This window comes from Agelaius tricolor, unplaced genomic scaffold, assembly GCF_023055355.1.
Source record: "Agelaius tricolor isolate 1412-34295 unplaced genomic scaffold, bAgeTri1.0.p SCAF_33, whole genome shotgun sequence".
In the NCBI taxonomy this organism is placed as follows: domain Eukaryota; kingdom Metazoa; phylum Chordata; class Aves; order Passeriformes; family Icteridae; genus Agelaius; species Agelaius tricolor.
In genome coordinates, this window is record NW_027269293.1 from 2,855,945 (window position 1) to 2,883,684 (window position 27,740).

At 49.6% G+C, this 27,740-nt stretch overlaps 3 protein-coding genes across 3 annotated transcripts; 2 read left to right on the forward strand and 1 right to left on the reverse strand.

The window, feature by feature from the left end:
- Positions 1-4,846: 4,846 nt before the first annotated feature.
- Positions 4,847-7,230, reverse strand: LOC139602119 (mast cell protease 1A-like). The gene is made up of 5 exons (XM_071451659.1): positions 7,161-7,230; positions 6,926-7,073; positions 6,072-6,207; positions 5,561-5,812; positions 4,847-5,312 (listed from the first exon to the last, which is right to left on the reverse strand). The coding sequence occupies exons 1-5, from the start codon at positions 7,222-7,224 to the stop codon at positions 5,178-5,180; spliced, it is 735 nt and encodes a 244-aa protein (XP_071307760.1). The 5' UTR covers positions 7,225-7,230; the 3' UTR covers positions 4,847-5,177.
- Positions 7,231-10,893: 3,663 nt separating this feature from the next.
- On the forward strand, positions 10,894-13,004 carry S1PR4 (sphingosine-1-phosphate receptor 4). Its single transcript, XM_071451647.1, has one exon. It carries the CDS (start codon positions 11,029-11,031, stop codon positions 12,232-12,234), a length of 1,206 nt encoding a protein of 401 aa, XP_071307748.1. The 5' UTR covers positions 10,894-11,028; the 3' UTR covers positions 12,235-13,004.
- A 610-nt stretch (positions 13,005-13,614) lies between these two features.
- NCLN (nicalin) lies at positions 13,615-27,631 on the forward strand. Its single transcript, XM_071451641.1, has 15 exons — positions 13,615-13,853; positions 17,280-17,470; positions 18,073-18,217; positions 18,821-18,915; positions 19,105-19,185; positions 19,399-19,502; positions 20,160-20,248; positions 20,380-20,519; positions 20,884-21,062; positions 21,223-21,310; positions 21,411-21,449; positions 21,551-21,714; positions 22,309-22,362; positions 22,454-22,532; positions 23,707-27,631. The coding sequence occupies exons 1-15, from the start codon at positions 13,673-13,675 to the stop codon at positions 23,764-23,766; spliced, it is 1,689 nt and encodes a 562-aa protein (XP_071307742.1). The 5' UTR covers positions 13,615-13,672; the 3' UTR covers positions 23,767-27,631.
- Positions 27,632-27,740: the final 109 nt, after the last annotated feature.

Sequence of the window (27,740 nt, forward strand, 5' to 3'; positions counted from 1 at the left end):
TGACTCCTAGTGAGTTCTTCCTTTGCAGCTTCTCTTCTAGGAAAGCCTCTTGATTTTTATCAGGAGCCCCACATGAACAAGATTCTTTCACCTGATGCATCAGTTCCATCAGTTCTAGCGATGCCTTGTGGAGGCTGACCTAGAACAGAGACCAGACAGAGTTAATTAATGTATTTATTTATTTATTAGGAGGCCTCAATGGATCCACCTTGGGCAGCACAAGAGCCCAGCCAGGGCTGCACCCAAGATGAACCAAAATGGTCACAAAAATGGACAAGAGGTCATGGGGTCTGTTGTCCCCAAGTTCTGCCCCATTTGCATCTTGCAGTTAATTGTCCAATTACAGCCCCAGCCCAGCCAGGGCTGCACCCAAGATAAAACCCAAAATGGCCACAAAAATGGACATCAGGTCATGGGGTCTCTCACTTTTATAAGTTCTGCTCCATTTACATATTGCAGTTCATTGTCCAATTCCAGCTTTGGCCCATGCAGTCCCATCCTTCTTGTTTTTCTCTGTTGTTTGTGCTCTTGGGGCTGAGATTTGGATCATTTGTCCTTGGTCCCCAGCTGGAGCAGGAATTGTTTTTTCTCCCTGCTCTGTGCACAGAGCTCACCATCCCCTCATGTGAAACACAGACCCACACACTAACTAAAGTGCACTTTAATGTGTATTTTATTTACCCAGTGTAAATAAAGTACACACTAAAGCAGCACAGAATGTGAAAAATAGAAAAGCTCACACCTGAGGCATCACTAAGGCTGTGCAGTGGCAGGTGAGGACCCTCCTGCTGTCCCTCAGGAGCTGCACTCTTGGCTAATGGAGCAAAATTGCCATGAATGTGTTTGTAACATGGCCCTGGTGATACTGGGAAGAAATCCTTCCCTGGGAGGGGTTGGGATGGAATTCAGAATGCCCAGAGCAGCTGGGGCTGCCCCTGGATCCCTGGAGTGTCCAAGGCCAGGCTGGACAGGGCTTGGAGCAGCCTGGGATGGTGAAAGTGCCCAGGGGTGGAATGAGATGATCCCTAAGGACCCTTCCAGCCCAACCCATTCTGGGATTTTCCAGCAAGGGCAAACCTTGAGCATCCACAGCTCACCTGTGATGAAACAGGGCTGGTGTTTCCTCGCTGCCCTCACTGCCAGTAAATCAGTTTTCCCCTCTGCCTCCCGTGCCAAGTGGGCAAACCCCAATTTGAGGCTACAAGCTGCCATTCTCGTGCAAAGCCTGCAGCAGCTGGAGCTTCAAGGAAAAGCCTGACGTGACAGAGATTCATGAAGCACAGATAAGCAGCTGCAGCCTGTTCACTTGCAGATTTCTGAGCCGATAGCAGCTCTGAGCAGAAGCCCAAACATGGACCCTTCTGCTGGAGGCAGAGCTGACTCAGTTTCCCTTCATCCCAGGCAAGAATTTGGAGGATTTGTGAGCAGAAATCCAGGCTGGGCTGTGGAAACCTCCTCCTGAGCAGTGGGAAAGGCCCCGAGAGCAGGGCAGGCACCCCTGCCCCTGGACTGCAGAATGTTTTTCGTACATTTAAAATTCCCCACTGGTTTTTCCCACCGCAAACCAAGTCACAAAGTCTCCTGCTGACATCACAGACATCCTCACCCCTGCCAGGGACATCTGCACTCACTCATTCACCAGAGATAATTAGTGGAACGCTAATTGTGGATTTTTTTTTTTTTTTTAGTACAATTGAACAAGCATTATTGTTATTAAGGTTAAATTGTTGGTGTAAAGTTTGAATATTTTAATGGTAAAATTGATGAGGTTGTTGTTTGTGGTGAGGAATTGTTAAGGTAATGTTGATAATAAGAATATTAGTTATAGCTCTTTTTTTTGGTGAAAAATTCTAATTGTGGAAATTTTTTAGGGTATGTAGTAATAATAATTGAATATTATTGTTATTAAGGTTAAATTGTTCTTGTAAAGTTTGAATATTTTAATGGTAAAATTGATGAGATTGTTGTTTGTTTTTAGGCATTGTTAAGGTAATGTTTGCAATGAGAGTATTAGTTATAGCATTTGTTTTTTGGTGAAGAAAATGCTATAACATGGAATCTTCTAATCATGGAACGTTCTAATTGTGGAACCTTTTTTTTAGGGTATGTAGTACAATTGAACAAGCATTATTGTTATTAAGGTTAAATTGCTGTGGTAAAGTTTGAATATTTTGATGGTACAATTGATGAGGTTGTTGTTTGTGGTGAGGAATTGTTAAGGTAATGTTGGCAATGAGAGCATTAGTTATAGTATTTTTGGGTGAACAATTCTAATTGTGGAACTTTTTTTTATGGGTATGTAGTAATAATCAAATTAGTATTATTGTTATTAAGGTTAAATTGTTCTTGTAAAGTTTGAATATTTTAATGGTTAAATTGTTGTAAAGTTTGAATATTTTAATGGTAAAATTGATGAGATTGTTGTTTGTTTTTAGGAATTGTTAAGGTAATGTTTGCAATGAGAGTATCAGCATTCTTTTTGGTGAAAAATTTTGGAAGAGAAGTGTGATGGTGGTGATGGTGAATATGTATTATAAACTATTATTCAGTGTGTTGTTGAACTGCATTTTATAATTTTAGTAATATATTGAATAAAGATTGGTGATTAATTTTAGATAAAACAACTTTATTTAATCCCTGTCCCCATCACCTTCCCCTGGGAACTCCTGGCTCTCTCTTCCTGAACTCTTCTGGCTCTTTCTTTCTGTGCTCAAGAGAAGCCACCAGAAAGGAGCTGGAGGGAAGGAGATGGGAGGAAATTCAGACTCCAAAGCAGGAGCTGTCTGGAAAGAGCCCTTGAGCATCCTTTGAGGGGAGAACTCACCTTTGGGCATCCCCCAGCTGAGGGGAGAGGTTTGGGGTGCCACTGGAGTAGGGGACAAGGATGTGCCCAAAGCACAGCCAGGAATGGTCCCTGCCCCTCCTGGGCCCTGCAGGGAGGAGAGGAGGAAGCAGCTTTGGGGTCAGGCACTTCTGTGAACCCAGGTCCTTCAAAACCCTTTCAGTTCAAACCTTTCTGTGCTTCTACCCCCAGGAATGGGGATGGGTTGTGGCTGCAGAGCCTGGGAGTAGGGGGTGTGTGAGAGCTGGGATTTGGGGTGTGCCTCCTAAAGCCCTGACCTGGTGTTTTACCAGCCACTGCCTGCACCCAAGGGCTCAGAACACAGAAAATCCAGCTCCTCTTCAGCCCAGAGAGATCAGCCTGCTGTGCCCTGCCAGAACCAGGACATTCCTCTGGCTGCCCTGGGTGATTTGAGACCATGGCACAGAGTCAAAAACACCCGTGCCTTCCATTTTAGCCCATGGAAAAAAAATCACCAACTTGGTGTGGAGAGTTACAAGCCACAAGGGTTTGAGTAGAATGAAAGTGAATTTGTCACAGGGTGAAAAAGTAGAGTTTTGAGTAGAATGATAGTGAATTTGTCACAGGGTGAAAAAGTAGAGTTTTGAGTAGAATGAAAGTGAATTTGTCACAGGGTGAAAAAGTAGAATTTTGAGTAGAATGATAGTGAATTTGTCACAGGGTGAAAAAGTAGAATTTTAGGGATTTAGAGTGAGGGTTCAAGAGGCAAGATGGAGGAATCTGGGTGTGTCCTGTCCTTCTTCTCCTTCTTCTTGTCCTCCATCTCCTGCTGTGATGGTGACACTTCTGGATTGGTTTAGAGCAGAGACAGACTGTCTAACAGAGGTGATAGGTATTGGAAAATTATGGAAAATTATTGGAAAAAAATACACATAGTTCTTAGTATACAAAGCTAACACCACCCCAAGGGCAGGCACTGTGCCACAGCCCAACCTGCTGGACAGATCTCAGCAGGTCAGAGAAAGAATGGAAGAGATAAGAGAAAACAACCTTGAAAAGCAGAACTGACTTCTTTGGTTGCAGGGCTGGGAAAAAAGACTTTTTAATACCTCAGGGGTCATCTCAACCACAGAAACCCAAGAGTGCCCTGTGAGCTTGGTGTCCAGGCTGCTCTGTGCCCTGGGGTGCAGCCCCTCAGAGGGAGCAGCTTCACTCTGCAGAGATGGAACCCTCAGAGCCCTGGGCACTGCTGGTGCCCCACAGCCCAGTGCTCCCAGGAGGGGGGAACTGAGTTTGGTGAAGGGATGGGTGCCCATCATTCTGCCCATTCCTACCTGGGCAGTTTTACTCCTCATCAGTGATTGCAGCTTCTTGGAGTCAGGTCTCATAAGTTTCTTGGAGGTCTGTTACTCACTTAGATAGCTCTGCTACTTTTAGGGGCATAAAATCAGCAGGATGGCTGCTGTGGCAGTGTTGGAAACAAAAAGGTTTAATAAAAGGCAAAATAAAAAACAGGGAAAAACTGAGCTAGGTGCAAGAGGTTCTTGTTCCTGGTAAAACACTTCACAAAAGCCATTAGTTTCTTTGTTCACTTCTTTTTCTAGTAAATTGCCTAGATGGGATTTTTTGGTTTCTGTCTAATTAGCTATCTTTAAGTTTGAGGTGAAGTCCCCCAGGCCTATGGGATGGCTTTTTCACCTAATGGAAGAGGGAAACTTCTGGGCTTCTTTCCTTTTTGAGGAGACAAAAGATAATTTTGTCACTGCATCAATGAGAGGCACATTGCCATACTCATCACCCCTGTGACCCCAGGAAGGGCAGGCCCACCTGCCATTTCTGATTCTGCCACAGACTGAGGATGCAGAGCTGTGATTGCTGCTCTCCCTGCAGCCTCTCAGGTGCAGCAGCCAGAGCCTCCCTCCTGTTAAATGCCATTTAAACATTTAAACATTAAACATGTGATTTAAACATTTAAACATTAAACATGTGATTTAAACATTTCTCTCTGTGGCAAGGCCACAAAAAACACTCAACACACGCTGGGAGGGGCAGCTTTGAGTTTACTCGAAGTGCAGCAGGGTTCAAACAGGAACAGGGTTATCTCTGAAGGAAGTGGGGTTTCTTGTGGCACAGCCTCTTTTTGTGCCATCTGGGGCCATCTCTGCTCCTGCCAGGGGGGACAGACAGGCAGGCAGGGACAGACAGACAGACAGCAGCTCCAGAGCCCAGTGAAGGGCACTCAGGTGCCCTGCCCAAGTCACTTGGGTTCCTGAGGAGACAGCAGGGATTTGAGCCTTCAGCAGGGGCAGGAAGGAAGTTTTGCAGTGTCCAGGGCCACAGCAGAGCTGGAGAAATGCTCCCACTGCCACTGCCATTACTTCTTCATGACTTTTCTGATCCAGGGCAGGTAGTTGGAGATGCGGGCGTAGACGCCGGGTGGGGAGTCGTAGCCAAAGGAAACAATTCCTTGTGCCACTTTATTGCACACCAGGGGCCCACCAGAATCTCCCTGGGGAGAGATGAAGTTGATTTTAGAGGTAACAGATTTTTTTCCTTGCCTGTGGTAACAGATTTGCTCCCTCCCTGCCCTGGGGCTCCATTCCTGCCCGATTTGGAGGAGCTGTGCTGAGCTCTACCCCTGTGGCTGGTGCCAGGACATCCAGAGAGCCAAATCCTGGTGGGGACTGTCCTCAAACCCTTGTCACCTGCCCTGGGAGCTGCTCCTGCTCCCAGAGCATCCCCTGTGCCCGCCCATACCTGGCTGGAATCCTTCAGCTGGTGGAAGCTGCCTGCACAGACCATGCCAGAATCCAGGTGTGGGTAGAAGAGGCTGCATTTCCTGCGGCTGTAGATGGACACCTGGGTCTCAAAGAGCTTGTGGGTGGCCCTGTCCTCGTCGATCAGGCCCCAGCCTGCAATCATGCACTTGGTGCCTGTGGGGAGGTCACTGCCAGTCCTGGGCAGAGGGATGGGCTGCACGTACTCATTGAGAGTGGCCTTTGATGTCAGCTGGGGGAAAACGGGGGGTTCAGAGAGGGCTGTGAGCAGGACATTGGCTCTGCAGAGGCAGGGAGGGTCCAGCAGGCTCTGCAAGCTGCTGTGAGAGCCACACGAGGCTCCAACCCCTGCCCATGGCTCCTTCCCAGATCCCTCCCAGCCTGCAGCACCTGGGGCAGGAGCAGCTTTGGAGAAGGAGCTGGCAGCCAGGACGAGCTCTACCCAGCCTCTGGCGGCCCCCCAGCCCCTCTGTCCCCTCAGAAGCCCTTGCCTGCAGCAGCATGATGTCGTTTTCATAGGTGGTGGGGTTGTATTCGGGGTGCTTGTAGTACTTGAGCACTCCCCGGACCTGCTGGGATTTTTCTGGTTCCGCGAGGTCGTGAGCCCCCAGGATGACTGTGGTGTTCCTGGCCGTGGCAGAAAGAGGGGGAAAGGGGAAATCAGGCTGGGTGTCACCCCCTCCCTCCCTGATTTTATGGAACTCATTTTACAGGCAGGTGTAGAGAGCTGCCCAGCACAGGAGGGACTGTAGTAAACCCCATAGATTTAGGAAAAGCACCATGGAGGATATGAACAATAGGAATGCTGAAACAGCAAAAGAAAATTCCCTCCCCTTAACCTACCTCTGTAACCCTATAAGGCAATGTCATGTTAACCCTTTACCCATTGGTCAAGCTTGGATCCTTTCCAACCCTATAAAAGAAGCATACTGTACCCCATTAGGGGAGAAAGAAGAAGAGCAGAGACCCTTCACGGACCTCCCCAAATAAAGCCATCTCCGTGGAACAGCCTGCGCCTTCTCCTTCTCCTCTCTCTCCGTCTGCTGCAGCCTCCAGCCCAGGGCACCACTACCTAGCAAGCAGAGCTGAAATCCTGAGAGCTTGCAATCACTATAGAGCTGATAATCACCATGCTTGCTAGATGGCAGCCCTGAGGCCTTGGCATGAGCGAGCCTCGGGCACCCGGTCCCTACCCAGGGACTGAGCTCCTGAGCCCTAGTGCTCTGCTTTATGATAAGGCCAAATCAGAGGCTTTATTAAGGGACCTGCTCCAAAATCACTCCAGGGAAAGAGCTCCCAGGCTAGGGGAGGAAAAAAGGGATAAAACCCCTGTATCAATACTCACCCCAGGCAGTGTGCAGCTGACATCACCCAGTCAGGAGCCACCAGGAAGCCCCCACAGGACCCCAGCTTTACTATCTTCAGGAATGCCATGTAGGGGTGCGAGTGGGGCCGTGCCTCGTGGCCCCCCACAATCCCATCCCGCAGAGCACCTGCAAAAAAACCCAGCCCAGCATGAGCCAGGGGCTGCTGAGACCCCCCAAAGCAGCCCCCAGCCCCCCAGCACAGCCCTGACTCACTGGCACTGGCCCAGGGGCAGCAGAGCAGCAGCAGCAGGGCTGGCACTGTCCAAAGCTGGCACATCTTCACCCACTTGGGTGCAATCCTGACTTTGCCCTTGGCCAGGAGCTGCTTTTATAGCCTGCAGGCAGCTGTGCCCAGCAGCCAGGAAACCATGTGCAAAGGGATGATTGGGTTAATCAGGGCATCTCTGGCCTGGCCAGCTCAGTGCCCACATGCCCCTGACTGGCACTGATGGGTGATATAGCCCAGGGTGGAAATGCCAGGGCAGATAGAGTCTGGCACAGCACAGTCACAGCCTCAGGGGGTGCTGGAAGCAAGATAGAGGTGGTTTTGAGGTGTGATTTCATATTTCTCCCACACTTTCTCTTTAATGTTTTTTGCCCTGAGGAAATGCAAGGTTCTTTAAAAAAACCACTTGAAAAAATCATCAGAAAATCTTGGCCATTTAAAGTCGTGAATGTGGTCGAGAGCAGACAATCCTGAAAGTTGCTCTTTCACATTCTTGTTTTCCTTTGAGAGATGCACTGCAGAGCCTCTTTTCCTGCAGAGATTCACCATCACCACCACCCAATTTAAATGAAAGGGCACAACAGCTGTGCCTGGGATGGTTTTGGAGCGCTGTGAAAAGTCAGATCTGCAGGGTTTGGGTCAGCCCAGGTCAGAGGGGCCTTCCTGGCTCTTCTTGGCTCCTCTGGGGGCAGAAGCATCCTGCCAGTTGGGGACAGGGATGTGGGAAATGCTGCTCTGCAGCACAAGAGACCAAAGCGGGGAAGTGCAACCACCCAACTGCCAGGAGCGATCAGTCATTTTTAAACCAAATCTGCTCCACCCTTCCTGGAGCAGAAAAACACCTGCAAGTGAATGCCTTGGGCTGTGCTGGGGCCTTGCAGCCTGGGGGCTGCCTGACACTGAGCTCTCCACAGAGCTGAACCCATGGTTTGGTATTTTAAATCTTAATATCGGAAAGCACGAGCTTTAATCAGGACTGTGCAGCAGCACAGCAGGAAAACCTCAAGAGGAATCATCGATGTTTTATCTTGTGTTTGTAATTTGCTGTCTTTGCCCTGCAGTCACTTGTGCTCCCACCCCAAATCTGTGGCTGGAAACCCTCCTGGAGGCAGCAGCCCCAGGACAGGAGGGACAGGCCGTGGGCACAGGGAGCTGAGCTGCTCTCCTGCTCCTCTCTGACTCCAGACGAGTTCCCCTCTCTGAGGCCAAGGTGTTTTGGCCTTCCTGGTGACCTCTGGAGGTTGCCAGGGCTGCTGAGGTGCCTCATCCCAGCATCCATCAGTAACTGCTTCAGGCATGGAACTGGAGCAGGTCCACAGGGCTTCAGGTGCCCCCTGTGCTCCCCATGGCCCTTCCCAGCCCAGCACTCAGAGCCACCAGGCAGTTTCAGGCAGTTTCTGGCAGTTTCAGGCAGATTCTGGCTCTGATCTGAAGGGAAAAGATGAGAAATGTTGCAGGAGGGGGTGTCCCTTCCCTGCCCCACTTGGCTTCAAAGAAAGAACATCTGAACTGGGACGGCAGCAGAGGAGAAGGGCCAAGATCCAGCTCAGGCTGTGGCTGCAGAGAGCAATGGGGACGAGGCAGAGCAGGAATTCTTCTTCATGTGGGGGCTCAGACCCCATCAGCCCCCAGTCATGAGCTGGGCACTCCTTGCCTTGGATGTGTTTGTGGAAGGGACATTTTTTATCTTTTCCATGTTTTGCTGGTCCAGAGAACCTGAACACCAAGGGTGAGGGGGTCGAGCTGTCCCAGCAGCTCATTTGCCTCGAGCAGAAGGGTTTGCCTGCCCCAGTCCCATCCTCTCCACAGATCTCTCAGGAATCCCTGAGACTCCTCACACATTGCCAGCTCTTGGGGAAGAAGCTTAGAGCCCCTGACAAGCAAAGTTTCTCCATCCTCTGATCTTCCAGGGACATTCCACTCTTGGACAATACCCTTTTCCTGACCCAGACCCAGAGTCCCAGAACTTTCTATCAAGCCCTAAAAACTCTCTACAAATCCATTTTCCAAAATCAAGCCCTAAAAACTCTACAAATCCATTTCCCAAAATCAAACCCTAAAAACTCTCTACAAATCCATTCCATTTTCCCACATTCCACCAGCTCTGTCCTGAACAGACACATGAGCTGGAGGCTCCCCCTGAGGCAAGAGCAAAGCTCACAGGGGTGATGTCCCTGACCCTTTGGATTCCAGATTTGGGGGGAATTTGGGGGTGATCTCCTGGTGCTGAACGTGCAGCCCTGCACTCGTGGCTCAGCCTTCCTGCTGATTTCCACTCCTTTAATCTTAGGGTCATCTGCTGACCTTATCACTGTGAGTTTCTTTCCACTCTGCTGATAGAAAAGGCCAAAACCTCAGCTGAAAGGGTGAGAGTGGAGGATGGAGCCCTCAGCTTTTGATGAGAACCACCCTTGCTTGCACGTGGCTTCCTGCAGGAGCCTCCTTTGCATTTTCCACTTTTCTGTGCTGCCATCCAGGCTGGGATCAGTCCATCCAGGGATGGATGGGCTCCCTGGACAGCTCCCTGCTCTTTTCTCTCAGCCTGGGAACATCTCCATGGCTTCCTGGCAGTCTGGAGTGAGAGCCCAGGGACAGCAGGGCTCAGCTTCTGCTGAGACCCTGAGTTAAAAGGTGCTCTGCTTTCCTTTCATCTCTGCCACTCTGCAGCTGATTTGGGTGGGGTCCACCCCACAAAGAAATGTGGTTGATGTTGTAACTTCCCCTTTTTTCACTTTAGTAGGTAGAAACCTCATTTATTTTGCACGAGAAGCTGTCCCCACTACCTGCACAAGGAGCTGGAGAGCATTTGCTGAACCTCCCTGGGGCAGCAAGGGCCTCCCACAAGCCATGACAGGTGAGTGCAAAGGCAAATTCCCAGCCACAGTTGGGAATAGCACGTTCCAAGGCTCTCCTGTTGAGTTTTGCAAACAATAAGGAATTAGGCCAATGCTGGAAATGAACATTTCAGCCATGCTCTGGTTCCTTGGTTCCGGTCTCAGCACCTTGTGCCTCCCCCAAGGTGAGAAGCAGCAGCTTTTTGCCTCCTTCCCTGCCTGTGGGAGGATCCTGACCCATCTCTAGCAGGTGCTTGGTGAGTTGAAGGTGTAGCTGCAGTGTCAGGGCACGTGCTCAGCTTGGAGCAGCTGGTTCCCTTTGGAGTGGAGGGGCTGAGGCTCTGCTGCAGCCCCACAGGTGCCAGGAGCTGCTGCACAGACAGGGCTGGATGTGCCTGGGTGTGTTCTGAGAGACTGGCAGGAGCTGGGCCCATGGAGTGACAGCATGGATCTTCCTCCTCAAGAGGGAAGAGGGATGATCTGAGCACAGGGCAGCTGAGGAAGAGGCAGTGGCTCTCTGCCAGGCTCAGGGGTGAGCTGAGTAGCACAGCAGGAAAAGCACTTTGTGTCTTGAGCTGTCTGGGTGCTCTTACCAGCACTTGGATCAGTTCAGGCCCCCAGACCCCACCCATCGAGGTGTTGTCCCTGTTTGACACAGCCTGCTCCACCCTGGCACGTTTCTTCCCTCATGTCACACCTTTAGAACCACAGCAAAGCTGAGAATAACCAGACCCTTATCAAGAAATGATGACAGCTGTTAGAAAAGATGTCAATACTGGCACTCAACAGGAAACTTTATTAAACAACAGGAAGCCCATGCTCATGGGTGGACTTACAAAACACCTCACCCTCCTCTCCCCTTGCTCTTTCAGCGCTGCAGGGCTGGCAGACGGGGCTCTGACTCTCACCTCTGCTGAGCAGGGCTGGCTCCAGCCCTCAAACAGAGGATCTGCTCTGCTCCAAGCCCCAGCTGCCCCTTCCTCCATCGAGCACCCCCTGAGTGCAGACCCAGGCTCAGAAGATGGCTGCTCCAGTGCTGAGCTGGCTGGTGAATCGCTCCCTCCTCCTTCCCCTGGACTCTGCTCACCTGCTCACCCCCAAAGCCTCCTGCCTGCAGCTGGTCGCCGCCGGGAACATCAACATCATCCTGCAGCACTACAACTTCTCGGGCAAGCTCAGCAGGCGGCACTCGGCCGACGAGGGCATGGGGCCTCTCCGCACGGCCTTCGCCATCATCAGCTGCCTCATCATCGTGGAGAACCTGCTGGTGCTGCTGGCCGTGCTGCGCTGCCTGCGGGGCCGCCGCTGGGTCTACTCCTGCATCGCCAGCATCACCCTCAGCGACCTCCTGGCAGGGATCGCCTATCTCTGCAACCTCTGCCTGTCGGGCAGCAAGACCTTCCAGCTGTCCCCTCAGCTCTGGTTCCTCAGGGAGGGCATCCTCTTCGTGGCCTTGGCCGCCTCCACCTTCAGCCTGCTGGTGACGGCGGTGGAGCGTTACGGCGCCATGGTGAGGCCCATCGCCGAGAGCGAGGCCAGCAAGACGCTGCGGCTGCGCGGCCTCATCGCGGCCTGCTGGCTGCTGGCCCTCGCCATCGGCCTGCTCCCCATGCTGGGCTGGAACTGCCTCTGCGATTTCCAGGCCTGCTCCGTGCTCCTGCCGCTCTACTCCAAGAATTATATCCTCTTCTCCGTGGTGATGTTCAGTGTTATCCTCCTGGGGATCATCGGGCTCTACATCTCCATCTTCCTCCTGGTGCAGGCCAGCTCCAAGCAAAGCTGCTCCCGGCATGGCCGCCGGCGCTCCCTGCGCTTGCTGAAGACGGTGCTGATGATCCTGGGGGCTTTCATCGTCTGCTGGAGTCCTCTCTTTGTGCTGCTGCTCTTGGATGTGTTCTGTGACACCGGGGCCTGCAACCACCTGCACAGCCTGGACTGGACCCTGGCTCTGGCGCTGCTCAACTCAGGGGTCAACCCCGTCATTTACTCGCTGCGGAGCGTGGAGGTTCGCCGGGCTGTGGGCAGCCTGCTGTGCTGCTGCTGTGTCAGGGCTGGGCTCTGCAGGCCTGGCAGCTGCGTGGTCATCTCGGACATCAACTCTGGCTCCTCCACAGAGAGCTCCCTGCGCTGCCGGGACAGCTTCCGCAGCGCCGTGGCCCACAGCGCTCGGCCCAGGGCGCCTCTGTCCAGCAACTCCAGCATGATGAGCAATCTGCCCAGTCTGTGAGGGGAAAAGAGGTGCCAGACAGCCCCCAGCACCTCATGGGGCTGCTCCTGGCCTGGCAGGGCTGTAGCAAGGCTGAGCAGTTGTGAACTGGGCTTTGCAGTCCCATCAGACTGGTGCAGCACAGGGACAGGAACTGCTCCTAGAATTGAGTGAAAGCTCCTAGAATTGAGTGAAAGACACAGGGACATTTTGGGATGGATGCTCTGCTGGGACAGCTGCAGTTCTCAGGTTTTGTGTGTGTGCTTTGGATGTGCAGAGGTGCTGTAGCTGCCCATCTGAGGGTGTTTTGCCCCAGGGCACAGTGGCAAATAGGGTGGATTTCCCCAACCAGCTGGCCCTTCCAAGGCTTTGGAATCCTTTTGGACCTTCTGTGATGGGCACAGCTGCTGGGAAGGAATGCAAGCTTGATGCCCAGCCTGAAGATGGCAGAGGGCTGCAGCCACAGCCCAGACTCTCCCCAGGGTGCAGAGGCTGGGCACTGAGCCAGGACAAATGCTGTGACCGAGCTGCAGTGACTGGGCTGGCACTGGCACGGGCACAAGGAGGTGCCCAGAGAGACTGGGAAGCCTGGTGCCATCCTGAGCCTGAAGACACAACCAGTTTGTGCCTCAGATCCCTGCTCTTCTGTTCTCCCATGCAGGGAACAACCAGAGCAGCACCCAAATGCCTCCTCTCACCGTGCCAGAAGGACACAGAAGCACTGGGGACTCACAGTGCTGGCCCAGCCCCTCTGCAGGAGCTGAGCGTGCAGCCCGTTTGTTTTGCAATAAATCAGGGTGTTCAGAAAGCCTTGGGGTGATTTGCTTCGATTTTTTTTCCTCTGGAGGCCAGGTACTGCCTGGGGGATGTTTTTGTAGTCTGGGGACAGCTGGAGCTGCCCTCCTGTTCTCAGGATGGGGGGATTGCCCTGCTCAGGGGGCAGCAGGTCCTGTTCATCCCATCCTGTCCTGTCCTGTCCCATTCATCCCATCCTGCTCCATCCTGTTCATCCCATCCTGTCCTTTCCCATCCCATGGATCCCATCCCATCCCATGGTTCCCATCCCATGGATCCCATTTCATCCCATTATCCCATCCCATCCCATGGATCCCATTTCATCCCATCCCATCCCATCCCATCCCATCCCATCCCATCCCATCCCATCCCATCCCATCCCATCCCATCCCATCCCATCCCATCCCATTATCCCATCCCATCCCATCCCATCCCATTATCCCATTCCATCCCATCCGCTGGGGAGCGCTCGGGAGCTCCCGGCCGGGATGAGGGCGCCCCCTGCAGGCCAAGGCGTGGCGGCGGCACCGCGGCCCGCACGGCGCTGCTGCGACTACAACTCCCAGCGCCCCTCGCGGCGGCGAGCGAACTACGGGTCCCGTAGTGCGGCGCGGGGCGCGCCGTGCGTGCCGAGCAGGCCGCAGTGCGGACCGGGGCCGCGGCGATGCTGGAGGAGGCGGGCGAGGTGCTGGAGTCGGTGCTTAAGGCCTCGTGCCTCCCGCTCAGTGTCCTGCTCTTCGTTCCCGCCGTGCTCCTGCTGCTGGGGCCGCCGCCCGCCGCCGAGGCGGCGCACGAGTTCACGGTCTACCGCATGCAGCAGTATGAGCTGGGCGGGCAGCCCTACGGTGAGGAACGGCACGGCCCGGCCGGGCCCGGTGCTGCCGGCAGCGGCTCCCTCAGGGCTGGTGGGGCCGTGGGAAGGGAGCCCCGAGCCCGGGGAGAACCCAGGGTAGGGCGGCCCGGCCTAGGGGAGGGCTCGGGGGGCTCTGAGAGGCGGCAGCGGCCGGGCCCAGGCGCGGGGGAGGCCGCAGGAGGGCCCCGGGTCCGGCCGGGTGTCACTGCCCGGGCCCGGCACGAGCGGGAGAGGGGCTGGAGATCCATGGGGGTTACCCGGAGGTGGCCGAGGAGCCCGGTCTGTGGGCTCAGGGCTCTGTGTTTTGGGGTCCTGCATTGTGCTAAACTCGGGTGTGAGCTCAGCTTTGTCCTTTTGCCTTTGACTCCTTTATTGACGGGTTGATTCCTCTTTGCTCTTCATCCTCCTCATCCTCAGCTCTGTGTTGCTCCAGTGGCTCCATTTCAGAGCCAGTCCTCCCCCTGTGTTACAACTGACCTTTACTTCCTCTGTTCTCTCGCTTGCAGCCTGCTGCTTGTGCAACACCTTTCTCTGGGTCAGAGACACGCCCTGTGCTGGAGTCCTTGAGGTGCTGCAGCCCTCAGCCTCCTCCCCTGTGTGCCCACAAACCCAGAATCAAAGGTTGTTTCTGGGTCTTCTGTAGAGATTTTATTCCAGGCCAGGGCATGTGTTCTGTCTGTGAGTGACTCTTCCTGTAGATTTAACAATGAACAGCCTCACTTTTCATTTGTGCTGTCCATGAGACACCACCTCTCATTCTTTCAGATCTTAATAAGTTCAAATACATAAGATATTAATTGCAGCTGTGCCTGTGTACTTCTTAAACACTTCATGCTTCTGCTGGCTTCTAAATAAATGAAATTCTTTCTGGGTTCTTGCATGACAGTTTCTCAGAAGGTGTCCACACCTTGAGGGCTCCTTTGCTGACAGCCTCAGGAGCTCCAGGGCAGGCCCTGCATGGGGTTAGGGCTCTGTCTTTTTGCTCAGGTGCTGAGAGCTGTTTGCTGACAGGCTTAGCAGGGATCTGATTCAGCTGGCTTTCACTTTGCTTGCCTGAATGTCCCCTCTACCCAAGTGCTCACAATTTTGTGACCTCTTGAAAAGCCAGCTGTTATTTTTTTAAGATGCTTCCAGTTTACTTTTTCTGCTGTTTCTTTTCCTGGAGCCTTTTAGCTTGGTGGGCTGTTTCCTTTGTTCCTTCCTGCTCCCTTTGGGTAGCTGCTGTTCCTGTTCCTGTGTGTTCTGAGATGTCCTTCAGGATAAAAGCTGCATTTCAGAGCAGTCTGAGTTGGAAGGGACCCACAAGAAGTGCAGAGTCCAACTCTCAAAAGGGATCAAACCCATAACCTTGGTGTTATTAGCACCATGCTCTGACCAACTGAGCTGATTTGTTGTTCCAGATTCTTGTTTTTTTTTTCCAAAAATACCAAGTAACAGGTTGCTGCTCAACCTCCTCTTGCAGAGGGAAGAGATTTTTGTCAGCACCGCTCATGGAGCAATTTAAGAACAAGCTTGGACTTCCTCTAATGCTGATAGAATGAGAATTCTTTAGTTTGTAAATGAGTGATTATTAACCAGCTCTTTGTGGAGAAACTACAGAAAATGAAGCTGTCAGGAAAATACTGTTGTGTCTGCTCTGCTTAGATGGCAGAGAGAGCAGAACTTCAGGTGCACACATTGCTGTGTTTACACATCATTCTTTTGGGAATGGTGGAGGGATTATCCTCACTTTGAATTGTTTTTCTCTGGTTGGAGTGGTGGTGCTGTTAATATTTGTTTGTTTAGTGTCAGAGGTCTGTGGGGAGAATTCACATTGTGCCTGGCCTCTCTTTCTGGGTGTGTGGCCCTCACTGATACTGTGCAGGGGAAATGCAGATTTTTCTTGTTTAGATGTTTCTGTGACCAAACTAATGTTAGAATTAAGCTAAGCCAGGTTTAAATGTAGTTCTTAGCAATGCTCCTGTTTGACAGAGGCTGGAGCACCTTGTCTGTCCCTGTGTGAGGACCCAGAATGATGAGATCTCCAACGGAGGTGCCAAAGTTATCGAAGAATAAATTGAATTATAAATTATAGGGTGCTTTGACCCTCTCTATTTGCACAAGATGTCCTTTTGGCCCTCCCTTGGGGAATGCAGGAGCTTCTGGCAAGCCTGCTGTGTGCTCCCAGGGGATTGCATTTCCAGTGGGGGATTTGATCTGCTGGAACTGAGAGCAGGAGAGGGTGAGCCCTGAGGAGCAGCCTGATCCTCCAGAACCTTCCTTGGGGTGACATGGGTCAGTGTGGTGTCCCTGGGGTGACATGGGCCAGTCTGGTGTCCCTGGGGTGACATGGGCCAGTCTGGTGTCCTTTCATCAGGGGCTTCTGCAGCTCAATCCTCCAGCTGGGGGAGGCTCTGGAGAGGCCAGGCTGTGTGCAGGTGTGTTGGTTGTCAGGTGCAGGTGAGCAGACAGGTCACCTGAGTGTTGTGTTGAGGATTTAGACTGGAAGGTGAAGCTGTGGGGTGTGGAACAAGGGGGATCTGGCAGGATTCAGCCTAAAAGGTGAAGTTGTAGGGTGTAGAACAAGGGGTGTTTGGCAGGATTTAGGCTGGAAAGTGAGGCTGTGGGGTGTGGAACAGGGGGTCTGGCAGGATGTAGAATTAGAATGTGAAGCTGTGGGGTGTGGAACAGGGGGTCTGGCAGGGTGTAGACTGGAAGGTGAAGGTGTAGGTTGTGGAACAAGAGGTCTGACAGGATTTAGGTTGGAAGGTGAAGTTGTGGGGTGTGGAACAAGGGGTGTTTGGCAGGACTTAGGTTGGAAGGTGAGGCTGTGGTGTGCAACAAAGGAGATCTGGCAGGATTTAGACTGGAAGGTGAGGCTGTGGGATGTGGAACAAGGGGTCTGGCAGGGTGTAGACTGGAAGGTGAAGTTGTGGGGTGTGGAACAAGGGGTCTGGCAGGATTTAGCCTAAAAGGTGAAGTTGTAGGGTGTAGAACAAGGGGTGTTTGGCAGGATTTAGGCTGGAAGGTGAGGCTGTGGTGTGCAACAAAGGAGATCTGGCAGGATTTAGACTGGAGGTGAAGTTATGGGGTGTGGAACAAAGGGTCTGGCAGGATTTAGCCTGAAAGTTGAAGTTGTAGGGTGTAGAACAAGGGGTGTTTGGCAGGATTTAGGTGGAAAGTGAGGCTGTGGTGTGTGGAACAAGGGATCTGGCAGGATTTAGGCTGGGGGTCTGGCAGATTGTGGCTGCCCAGGAAAACCCACAGACCTCTGCTCCATCTCTGACGAAGACAAGGAAGCGAAGTCAGCTTTGTGCAGCTTCTGGCCTCTCTGCAGCCCCTCAGACTGTCCCCAGGAGCCTTCTGAGCAGGAGGCAGGCTGGAGCAAGGGGGATGAGGTGCAGTTCCTCAGCAGCCCTCCTGCTTTCCCTGCTGGCAGGCACCAGGAGCGCCGTGCTGAACACGGAGGCGCGCACTGTGGAAGCGGACGTGCTGAGCCGCCGCTGCGTCATGATGAGGCTGGTGGACTTCTCCTACGAGCAGTACCAGAAGGCTCTGCGCCAGTCAGCAGGGGCTGTGGTCATCATCCTGCCACGATCCATCTCCTCTGTGCCCCAGGATGTCGTGAGGGTAAGCAAAAAAGTTTTCTTCCCCTTCCCATGGGAGGGAATTGGAGTAATTGGGTATCGGAGAAATTGGTCGCTGCAAGGCTGGAAGATTTTGTTGGAACGCACAACAAATTGTATTCTAATTTTAAAACAACTCTCTCTGCTTTGGTTGTTGATTTTTTCTTGACACCTCTCTGTGGGGGTGTTCACAGGGGTCCCAGGACAAGGGAAGAGACGAGAATTTTGACTTTATGTTTCAGAAGGCTGATTTATTATTTTATGATATATATTATATTAAAACTATACTAAAAGAATAGAAGAAAGGATTTCATCAGAAGGCATGAAAGGAATAGAAAGGAATGATAATAAAATCTTGTGACTGACCAGAGAGTCCGAGACAGCTGGACTGTGATTGGCCATTAATTAGAAACAACCACATGAGGCCAATCAAAGATGCACCTGGTGCATTCCATAGCAGCAGATAATTATTGTTTACATTTCATTTCTGAGGCTTCTCAGCTTCTTAGGAGAAAAAATCTTAACAAAAAGATTTTTCATAAAATATCATAGTGACTCCTCTCGTGTTTAGCAGATGTTAAGTTTGTGTCTTGCTTAAATCTTCAGCAATTCATGGAGATAGAGCCAGAAATGCTTGCTATGGAAACCATTGTGCCAGTCTACTTTGCAGTGGAAGATGAGGAGCTGCTGTCTATCTATGAGCAAACACGGGCTGCTTCTGCATCACAGGGTTCTGCCTCAGCTGCAGAAGGTGAGTTCTAGCAAGGAGGAAAAAGTTCTGAGGAAGACAGGGCTGTTCCCACCTCTGGGAGGAGTCTGCTGTGCACCATGAACCAGTGTTCTGCCACCTTTGTGATTATCCTGTCTTTGTCAAAGTGTTTAGAGATTCAGTGGAAGAAAAGCACAGTATGAGAAAACATTACTTGACTATATTTGGACATACAGTTGCAGGAAGTTCTCAGTCTCACACTGCTAAGGTAGAAATCAAAACTAGGTTAAATCAACATTGAAAATGTTAAGTGATGATGGTGTGTTGGTAGAAACTGAAGCTTTTTTTCTGACCACAAGTCAGTTTGATGCTTCCATGTAAATAGTGTGACTGTGTTATTGACCTGCTGCTTATGACTAATTTCAGTACTGCTGAGGAGAAGTTTTTGACCCACCAAAATACTGGGATTTTAGGACAGAATGAAAAAGCACCAAGATTCTGTGTCATTGCATAAACACCAGTGACAGCTGAGAGGGCTTAAATGGTTTAAAGCTGGTCTTTCCAAAGCTCAGTTAGCAGGGGAAAGGAAGGGATGAAACTTCCCCAGGTGTACATTGTGGGGTTTTTTTGGTGTTTTTGTTTCAGTTCTGCTGCACACAGCAACTGCCAATGGCTTCCAGATGGTGACCAGTGGGGCTCAAAGCAAAGCTATCAATGACTGGCTCATCCCCAGTGTGGAGGTGAGTTGTGGATGGATGAGGTGACTTCTTTTATTGGGATTTTATCAGACATTTGGTCAGGGGAGTCTCAGCCAGGTATCTGAACTGAGGCCACAGCAGACTCAGCAGGAATGCAGAAGTCAGGCTGTCCTTGTACAGGCACACAAGAGCTGATGGGGAGTGACACTGCTCTTTTTCTTTCCTCTGCAGGGAAGGCTGACAGGGCTAGGTGGAGAAGACCTGCCCACTGTTGTGATAGTTGCCCACTATGATTCCTTTGGAGTGGCTCCAGTGAGTATTTTTTTTTCCTGCAGCTCTCTCTTCCTGTCCTTTTTCCCTCTGCCTTAAGTCTGTGGGGCAGCTTCTGTGTCTTTTCTTGGCCTTAGGGCTGTGGGGCAGCTACAAGTGGAGCCCAGTGCTGTGCTGTGCTGTCCTGCAGCTGCTGTGGTAGCTGAGAGCCAGTGTAGCTTTGTCACCTTGTGTCTGTCCCCCCTCATCCTGCAGTGGCTGTCCCACGGGGCTGACTCCAATGGCAGTGGGATCTCAGTGCTGCTGGAACTGGCCAGGCTGTTCTCTCGGCTCTACACCTACAGGAGGACCCATGCTGGGTGAGGAACTGCTCTGTTTGGGGTTAAATGTGTGTAGCTGACACGTGCAGGGGATTTTGTGGGAAGCAGATTCCGTCCTCAAGCACTGGGAGCTCCTCAATTTTAATTTCTCCTGAGTATGTGGGAAGTGGTGATGTGTGATGGTGTTCACAGGGGTCTCAGGTTGAGGGGAGAGATGAAGATCTGACTCCATGTTTCGGAAGGCTTGATTTATTATTTTATGATATATATTACATTAAAACTATACTAAAAGAATAGAAGAAAAGGTTTCATCAGAAGGCTGGCTAAGAATAGAATAGGAAAGAATAATAACAAAGGTTTGTGTCTTGGCTCTCTGTCCAAGCCAGCTGGGCTGTGATTGGCCATTAATTAGAAACAACCACATGAGGCCAATCCCAGATGCACCTGTTGCATTCCACAGCAGCAGATAACCATTGTTTACATTTTTTTCCTCAGCTTCTCAGGAGGAAAAATCCTAAGGAAAGGATTTTTCATAAAAGATGTCTGTGACAGTGATGGGCAGGATGTCAGGTGCAGGTGGTTGTGATTTCACCACACCTCCAAGTGCAGGAATTCCTGAGTGCAATTCCAATTCCTGAGTGCAGGAATTCTTGGAGTGCAGCATGCTCACCCTTTTCTGGTTTCTTTGATGGGCAGGTATAACTTGCTGTTCTTTGCATCTGGAGGTGGCAAGTTTAATTATCAAGGAACTAAGAGGTGGCTGGAGGATAATTTGGACCACACTGGTGAGTAAGGGGCTGGTTGTGTTAAAAATCTATAATTAATCAGCTCTCCTGTGAGAATCCTTGCTTTTTTAGGAGGGGTGGAAATCCCAGCACAAGACATAGCAATAAAGGTTTGGGTTTTTCTGTTCCAGATTCCAGCCTGCTGCAGGACAATGTAGCATTTGTTCTCTGCCTTGACACCCTGGGCAGAGGCAATAGCCTTCATCTTCATGTCTCAAAGCCTCCCAAGGAGGGCACCTTGCAGCATGCATTTCTGAGAGAACTGGAGATGGTAAGGAAAAGTTCATGGGAATTTGGGACTTACTATGCAGCTCTCCATGAGAGGTGAAGATATGAAGAAAGAGTGTGCTATTGAAATAACTCATGTATTATTTAGAATCACTTGATTTGAAGTGCAGACAAATCCTCATGCCACATCCCAAGTGAAGCAAACTAGATCTGCAAATGCTACCCTGTACAGACATTAAAACAGCTCTTTTTGACCTGAAAATAATAATAAAAAACCAGCTTTAATAATATCAATAACTGCACCTTACGTGCTGGAGCACACAGAAGTGGGTGTAGGCAGGCAGGGCAGTGCAGGGTGGGACTCTGCAGCAGGCAGCACCCCTGAATGGTGTTCCCCTTGTCCTCAGGTTGTTGCCAACCAGTTCCCAGAGGTGAAGTTCTCCATGGTGCACAAGAAGATCAACCTGGCAGAGGACATGCTGGCGTGGGAGCACGAGCGCTTCGCCATCCGGCGCCTGCCCGCCTTCACCATCTCCCACCTGGAGAGCCACAGGGACAGCCTGCGCAACAGCATCATGGACAGGAGGTGAGGCCTCCAAATCCAGCCCAGAAACTCGGCCTCACAACTGTTTGTGCTCTTCTGGTGGTCAGGGTATAGCTGGCAAATGTTGGAGCTGGGCTCTGGGTTCAGGCTCAGTGAAAAGTGGGTGTTTGTGGCAAGTTCATGATTCCCTCTTCTGCTTTAGGGCACGAATAGACACTAAAGCACTGACCAGGAATACTCAGATCATTGCTGAGGCTTTGACAAGGGTCATCTACAATCTAACAGAAAAGGTAAGAGGTGCCCACTGTGGCAGTGCTGGCCAGACTTGTCCTCCCCAGCCAAGCTCAATAATAACCTGGGTTGATTTTTTTTTTCCATTTTCCCTTGCAGGGAGCACCTGCAGACATGCAGATCTTCACAGATCAGATGGTAAGCACAGTGCATTATTTTTGTAACCTGTGGAACCCAGAGTGTGGGAGAGAGCTCTGATGTGTGGTTGACTCCCTTTCTCTGGTGGTATTTTTTTGCAGGAAATCCAGCAGGAACAACTGGAGTCAGTGATGGACTGGCTGAGCAGCCAGCCCAGGGCTGCCCAGCTGATTGATAAGGACAGCACCTTCCTCAACACCTTGGAATATTACATGGGACGTTACCTGAAGGATGTCAAGCAGCATCATGTGAAGGCAGACAAACGGTGAGAAAAGACATGAAAAAACCAGCCAGGCCATGCAAACTGGCTTCCCCCAGACAGAATTTTGTCTCTGAGCTGCAGTTTTCTGGTTTCTTGACATGCAGCTTTGTTCTTTCCTGCTCTCCTGTCAGTTTTGGTTCATGCTTGGTGTTCTCCCAGAGAAAGCTGCTTGTGATTCCTCACAGCACAGGAACAAGGCACAGCAGCTCCCTCTGTCTGAAAAGCTTGGTTTTAAACTGTTTTGGTTCCACTGTTCTCACTCTCAGAGCAGGAGAAGGCTAATTTTTGGTTAATTACAAAAAGACAGCTTCCATCCTGTTGAACCTGCTCGGGCTGAAGCTGTTTTAGTGAACAGAGGGAGGAATCTTTCATGTTCAGCCTCTTTGGAGACAGCTGAACACCAGCATGAGTTCTGAATTGTGTCCTTGGGCTTCTGAGAGTAGGAAAACAAAGTCCTGATGACTAAAACCAGCTCAAAACCAGTGTGGGGGGTGCTCATGCTTGCCTGGTTGGGTGAACTTGGGAGCAGCTCTGGGCTGTCCTGACTGCAGGGTCAAGAAGTGCAGCAAAACCTGAACAATTTTCTCCTTTGCGCAGGGACCCCGAGTTTGTTTTCTATGACCAGCTGAAGCAGGTGATGAATGCATACAGGTATGGAATTCCTCTGGGCATGCTGGGCTGTTGTCTCACCCCCTGGCAAGAGCTGCTGCAGCAATTTCATGTTCCCTTTCCCTTCTTCCAGGGTCAAGCCAGCAATCTTTGACCTGCTCCTGGCTGTCTGTATTGCAGCGTACCTTGGTGTTGCCTATGTTGCAGTGCAGGTGAGAGACACAGATGGATTATTTTCCTTATAAAACAAGTTAGATACAGAAATTCACACAGTGCCAGCACTAAAGCTGGAATAATAATGCCACTTATCTGTGCTGTAGGCAGTCTCTTGCCATTCTAATGCAAACCTGGTTTATAGAGCTGTTTCTTGTACTCAAGGACATGCATAACTCACTTGCTAACCTATTTTGGCTCCAAACTGAAACTTTACAACAAATTTTAGTTACCTTGGTTTGTAGCTTGTACTACTAGGAAATATCTGAACTTGGGATGCAGCTTAGAAATGCATCTTCAGAGTTCTGCTTTCTTTTTTCAAGGAAACCAGAAATACATCCTGTGTCCATACCTCTGGGAATGGGATACTCCATGCCTTGGCCAGCCAAATTAAATGTAATTTTTGTGTCAGTGTTAACCAGGACAGTGTGAGCAAGGCTTTGTTCCTGCCTGGGTTCATGAAAGGGAAGATTTTTACATCACTCTCAATTTTGATCACTTTGTGTTATTTGTGTCTATTATTTGTTTAGGGAAACCACAAGCATTTAAAATGTGTAAGAATATAAACAAAGGGGAAAACATACTTTGATCCCTATTAGCAATCTTTATTAGTTCTGTTATTTGAATTTGAAATTATTTGAAGCCTGGGTCTTGTTACATCTGTCAAATATCAAGTCAAAATACAATCAATCCCACCAAAATCAAAAGAGGAATTAAGTGAATTTCTAAGTCACTGGGGAAATGGTAAAAGAGTGGATCCAGTTAAAGAATTGTGAATTGCTGGGAATCTCTGTTTGCCTGGTTCATTTTTACCTTCCTGGATCTGCTGGCAGCAGTGTTTCTATAGAGACCAGGAACTCCATGTGTTGAAATCTGAAGCTTTCTCCTCGCCTTCAGAGGGAACAGAATTGCATTAAAAATAAAAATTTAAAAAATCTTTAACACATCTTCACAATGAGGTGGTACAGACCTGCACAAACACTTCTGTAAGCCATCATTTTCTGTATAACTTGGCTTCCTTGTCATAATTCCTCATCCATCAAGTCCCACTCCATCTTCAGGATGAGAGGTTGATGCAAACAAGGCATTGCATTTACTGGTGTTGTTTTAAGTCTTCTGCTAAGCTGTGTGTTTAGAACTGTCATGGTTACTTTTCTTCCCTTCTGTTTCCAGCACTTTGGTCTCCTTTACAAGTTGATACAGAGATTATCCCTTAAAACCAAGCAGCAGTGAAGCACCAAGTCCCCCACCCAGCAGCACTGAGCCATCGGTGAGCCCATTGGGAACCTTCTGCCTTCCACTGAACCCTGCTGCTCCTTTTCCTTTGTCTCCTCTTTGCTACTGTATAGAGGGGAGGAAGGCATAAAGAAAATGAAATTTTAACTCCTGTGCACCTTTGAAGTGCTTTTCTTCACCTTCTTCCCCTGACTTGTACCAGGTTTTTCCTTTGCATTTTGGTGAGGGAGAGGCTGAGAGACTTCAGCAATTCCTGCAGTTTGATTTTTGAGCAGCTTCTCTTGAGTGTCACCCAAAGTCCAGCACCTTCATGGACACTGTCACACATAGCCAGCCTGGGAACTGAAACTACAGCATCTCTGCCCAGCAAACAAGGACTTGGAGCAGTTGTTTAAAAGAAAAACCCAAAAAGTGCACGTGCAAATTAAAGAGAATGCAATTAGCACGTTTCCTTATGGCACCTCTTCCTTGAGCTCACTGCCTGGCTTTAGGGAGTTGTGCTGAGCAAGCAGTGTCTGCAGCAAGCACCTTCTTGCATTTTATTCAAACTCTCCCCCTTTTAGGAGGTGCACTGGGAGGGATCTTGAGGGTTATTACAGGATGAGGAAAGATTGAGATTGGGTTTCTGGCATCAGGGTTCTGCCAGGGACAGGTTCTGTTCTGTCTCTCTTGCAGGATGCATTTTGCTGTGCACTTGATTTCTCTGGGGGTTTTTGGTCCTTGAACAGTTCACAGCTGCCACCACTCTGTGCTCAATTCTTGCTTGATTTTTGAGGGGTGTTCCCTACTCCAGCTGCTGCAGGATCAGGTTCTCTGCTGTTCCAGGTACTTACACAAACTGGTTCTGTTGATAACCAGAGAAGAGCAGCTCAGACCTGGAAAATTTATTGAAATACTACAAGCCCTAGGCTAGTTGTAGGTGTAGAAGATAACCCTGAGCACTGTCCTGCCACCCAGCAAGTTCTGAGTCCTTTTCTGTAACCTCTTCTGTGTACCTGAGGTCTCTTCACATGCCACAGTGACACTTTCTTTAAAATTTAAGCTACTGCTTGTAATTAAAGCAGCATATCTTACAGAGGCTGGAAAGCTATTTTTTGACTGGAGGTGGACCTTTTTTTCTTTTGAATGCAAGGAGAATTCCAGCTGTGGATTCCTGTCTGCTTGTTGTGGCCAGTCCCTGTCCTTTGGATGGGCACCAAAGCACTGATTTCCATCCTCCTTTGTGTATTTTACTCGAATCTCCTTGGAGTACCCTTATCCCATGATTTGTCCTTTCTGCTACTTTCAATATGTAGCAATTTGTTCTTTAAAGGATCTTGTCTTTTCCAGGAAAGCCTGCTGGTGCCAGTGGCTCACCAAGGTGCCAGCATGGTGCCAAGCACTCCAGAACCATCAGCCACCCAGGGAAATCTGCCTTTTCCTCATCTTTTGAGTGCTCATTTGAAATGTGTCTCTCTGCATGCCTCAAGTGCTCATGGCACTCCTCTGCCAAATGAATTTATAATGACTTCAGAAGTTGCTGGAGTGGCTGGAAGGCAAGCCTTGATTGTTTTCCACTGGTTTTTATGCTCTGCCCATAGAAACTGCATCTGCTGTGCCCTGGGGAGCTGCAGGCCCTGGGCTGGCTGGGTTTAGAACATGCCTGGTGCAGTGGCTCTCTGAAAAACTCTGTAGGCTCTGAATATCTGGGAGTAGTTTGAGTCCTCCAGCTGCAGCATCCATTTCTGGTGTGTTACACTTAAGGAGGTGGTGTTCCCTCCAGTCTAGCAGATTATTTCACCAGTCTCAATGATTACTTTGCTGAGAAAAAATTAGAAAAAGAATATTAGAAATGCTGCTGCAGCTTGAGTTGATGTGTGTAAAATCTGGCAGTAGTGGGCAAGAGTGAAGAGAACAGACCTGGAACTTGTTCCTTGCTGTGGAAACTGTCAGCTTTCAGTCTTCCAGGTGAGAAATTCAAAGTTCAGAGTGAAAAACTTGCACCCAGTCTGTTTGCAGAGGCTGTAGCACAAAGGAAACACCTTAGCTCTGTGTGGTCTCAGCAGTGAACTGTTAACACTCCTGATGCTGTGCCAGAAGCCAATGGAAACAATCTAAAAAAAAGATGGATAAGAAAAATGAGGAGAGTTCATAAACCTGAGGGGCAGTTGGGATGGTGCATTGCTCTCTCCCACACAATGTTAGTTTGTCCTGTAATCCTCTTGTCTCTCTCTCCCTGGCTGCCAGAAAAAGTAGTTTTTACAACAGATGAAAGAGTTTTTGCTTTTGATCAAAGTACATGTGCACTGAAACATAAATGCTCCAATCTGAGATAGTCAAATCCCAACTTCCTCATAGCTGGAGCAGAGCCCCCATCCTGGGATTGAATTTAAATTCCAACTTCCTCATAGCTGGAGCAGAGCCCCCAGCCTGGGATTGAATTTAGTTCCCACATTTTTGTTTCCTTGGTAAGTCAACAGAGGAGCTTGCAAAGAGCCCCTGGAGCTGATCTGCACTGCAGCATAACTGAGCAATTCAGTCACCAGCACAAAGGCAGAAATCCAACAGGTGTTGTGATCAAATAAAAGTTCTCCACAACGTTGCAGAAGAGCTCTGTGTAGCTGATTCTTGTTGCCCTTATTTTTACCTATCCTCTTTTTCTGAGGAGTTTGCCTGGCCTGTAGGGAAGAGCATGGAAAGCTTTATATCCACATCCACACACTAGTGGCTAGCAGTTGATACTCCAAGCCAGAAATCCATTTTCTTTGCTATTTACCTGACTTCACCTGCTGTCCTGCTGCTGTCAGAGTCTGCAGTTCACCAAAAAAAAAAATGGTTTTCCAGCAGGTTTTAACTGAAGCTGTTAATTCCTTCTCTCCACTTCCACCTGTGTGGGCACTATTGGGAATTGTTTGGGAGTAATTTGGATTATTGTAGTTCCTCTCCCAAATGAGAGAAGTAATGCTGTGCAATATGAACTCCACTCCTCAGTGCAGAGAAAATCCTGAAGCCAGAATGGAATTAGGTCTCCTGCTATCTGTGGCTGGAAGTCACCACAATCTATTTAGACATTCAAAACCACAGCTATACCCAAAATTGCTGTGGGGCTTGGTTTTGAGGGTGTTTTGTTTGTTTTAAATCTCATGCTCTTACATTGTTCATGGCCCAAACCCAAATCCCAGGCTGCTCCTTAAACCCCATGTTTAAGCTGGGTTTTACATTTCATTTGGTCTTGACTCACCAATCTGAAATGCTGGGGCTGCTCCTGGATGTCTCAGAAAATTGGGCCTCTGGGTGCTTGAGTGTAGACTCCTGCTTGCTCACTTTAATCTGTTTAGTTTCTATTTGTAGTAACTGCATAGCAACTCCAAGGTTATAATCTGGAATATTTGCAGCTCAGGAAAATGATTTGATTTATCTAGCAATGTTAACTCAATTATTTATCTCTTGTGTGCCCTGAAGAACAAATGTATATTGAGGTGAATATTTAAAAGCTAATAGAAAATTCAATGCAGTTGATTTACATATTTTAGGACTGTAAATGTAATAATATTTAAGTATTTTAACTTTGGGGGTTTTTTTATTTGTTTGTCCCTTTTTCCCTTGGAAAATAAATCAAGTGAATAGGATTGATGGATAGATTTGTCAGAGAACTATTTGCTCACAAAAGTGGAATCTCCTTGCATTATTTGGAGGAATAGACACCTCTAGAAAATGGGAGAAAATCGATGTATTTAAAAGCTTCATCCTGCCTAGTCAAAATAGTATGACAGAAAACATTTACACACTCCAAGCATGATTCCAGCACCTTGAGGTGAGCAAATTCCTGTTTATTCTGAAGGTTTGTGCTCATGTGAAGCAATTAAAGATTCTATGCAAAACAGCTTTGGTACTGTGAAAAACTGGTTACCTCAGCAGCCAGCACTGTGTGCTCATGGAGATTGTTGTGCCTCTGTCCTTGCCCAATGCCTGTTTGAACACTAAACTATTTA